The following is a 2,244-nucleotide window of genomic DNA, read 5'->3' as shown; positions in this document are numbered from 1 at the left end:
TGTTTCAATGTCTTGTTTACATACTTTACATTGCTCCCCTCTGTAGCTAAATACTCTTGCCATTCTTTCATTAAAGGGAACAATGTCAACCATACACTTCCACAGAAAATGTTTTACTCTTGGTAAGGTTGGTAAATTCCATACATTCTTCCACATCTTTGTTGCTGCTGTATCAATAACAGGCCCTCCATTTTTCAGCTCCACCAATTTATTATATGCTGACTTTACAGAAAAGTCACCATTTCTAGTTAAGGTCCAAATAAGCCTGTCATCTCCTCTTTGCGGTATTCTCATTTGCATGATCTTCTAAGCATCCTGTTGGTTGAATAAATGTTGCACCACTGTCACATTCCATGACTTAGTATCTTGATCAATGAGATCAGATACTTTGTTGTAAGTATTGGCAATCTCCAACTCTACAGCTGGGGTATGAGGTTCTTGTTCACCTTGTATCCAATTGTCAGTCCATATGGATATTTTTTGTCCATTTCCGACCAGCAATAAACTGCATTTGAAGATGAATTGCATGCTTCCTTGTATACTTTGCCATGCCCAAGTAGAATTCTTTTTCTTCTTTGCATGCAAGCCTGAAGTAGTTGGAAAATATCTTCCTTTCAAAGCCTGAGCGCATAACTTGTCTTCACTGTTGAGCAATCTCCATGCAGCTTTTTCCAAGAGAGCTCTATTAAAACATTTTAGATCCCTGAAGCCCATACCTCCATTCAGCTTGTGTTTGTTGATTGCTGGCCATCCAGTAAGAAATAAACCTCCAGATTTTTCCTTGCCCCACCAGAAATTCCGTTGGATGCTATCGAGCTCTTTTATTGTAGCATCTGGTATCTTGAATATGCCCATGTGATGTGATGGCATGGCATTAAGAACATGTTTCACAAGTATCGATCTGCCTGACTGGTTTATAAACTTACCCTCTCCATTTAGTTAATCTGGTTTTTGTGTTCACCATTAGACTTAAGAAAGTGGTAGTTTTTTTCCTGTTTATGAAAAGTGGTATACCCAAATACTTTTCTTCAAGATTCATCTCCTTCATCTTCAAGCTTCTTAGTAACATTCTGCAGTGACGTGGATGCATATTATTTGAGAAAAAGACAACAGACTTTCGGAAGTTTATCTGTTGTCCTGACATGGCGCCGAAAGATTTTATCACTTTGAGAAGATTTGTGACATTATGAATGTCTGCTTTGGCAAAGACAAGACAATCATCTGCGAAAAGTAAGTGAGTAACTTGAGGAGCTTTTCTCGATATCTTGATGCCCTGAATCTTGCCTTCTAACTCAGCTTTGGCCAAAGCACGAGTAAAAACTTCCATTGTAAGTAAGAATAAGTATAGAGAAATGGGATCTCCCTGCCGTATTCCCCTTGTCGGTATGAAAGCCTTTCCTAGAGATCCATTTCGAAGAATTTGAATATCAGTAGTGCTTATATTTCAGCATGAGTTAAACCCTAACTGTTTCATAACTTTATCAAGAAAAGCCCACTCGACACAATCAAAGGCTTTGGACATGTCTAGATTTAGGGCCATGTAGCCCTTCTTTGTTTTGTTTCTCTTCATGTAGTGGATGAGCTCATGAGCCAAAGTGATGTTATCTCCGATCTGCCTGCCTGGTGCGTATGCAGCCTGCATGGGAGAAATAATCTTCTCCAATTGCTATTTTAGCCTATTTGCCAGAATTTTCGAGATAAACTTGTATGTTGTATTACACAATGCAATTGGACGATAGTCACCTGGAGTCTGTGGTAATTTGCATTTGGGTATAAGACATAAGTTAGTCTTATTCATCTTTCTGAGCAATCTTCCAGTACGGAAAAATCGTTGTATCATGTTAATGACATCATCTTTGATCGTGCTCCAGTTTGCTTGGAAGAATCCTGGTGGAAATCCGTCCAGGCCTGGTGCTTTCCATGGCTGCATTTGTTTCAGAGTACAATAAATTTCCTCTTCAGTGGGCATTCTTGTGAGATACTCGTTATCTTCTTCAATGATGCAAGGTGGTAAGAGACTCAGCAGCTCCTCATCTGTGTCTGGATTAGCAGTTGTCATAATTTGCTTGAAATGCCCAGCCAACAAAGATTCAAGTTGTTCTTTACCACTGCACCATGTTCCATCTGGTTTCTTCAATGTTTCGATTCTATTCCTCGATCTTCTCCGTTTTGCTTGTAAATGAAAATGCTTTGTGTTTTTATCTGCTTCATGGAAGAAAATTCTCTAGATTTTTGTTTGTAGAA

General features: G+C 38.9%; 1 protein-coding gene across 1 annotated transcript; it reads right to left on the bottom strand.

Annotated features, from left to right (window-relative positions):
- Nucleotides 1-306: 306 nt before the first annotated feature.
- On the bottom strand, nt 307-855 carry LOC113312159 (uncharacterized mitochondrial protein AtMg00310-like). Its single transcript, XM_026560912.1, has one exon. The coding sequence runs from the start codon at nt 853-855 to the stop codon at nt 307-309; it is 549 nt and encodes a 182-aa protein (XP_026416697.1).
- Nucleotides 856-2,244: the final 1,389 nt, after the last annotated feature.

This window comes from Papaver somniferum, chromosome 9 (genome assembly GCF_003573695.1).
Source record: "Papaver somniferum cultivar HN1 chromosome 9, ASM357369v1, whole genome shotgun sequence".
Taxonomy (NCBI): domain Eukaryota; kingdom Viridiplantae; phylum Streptophyta; class Magnoliopsida; order Ranunculales; family Papaveraceae; genus Papaver; species Papaver somniferum.
Note: the sequence above shows the minus strand (reverse complement) of the source record. Positions and strands in the feature narration are given on the sequence as shown.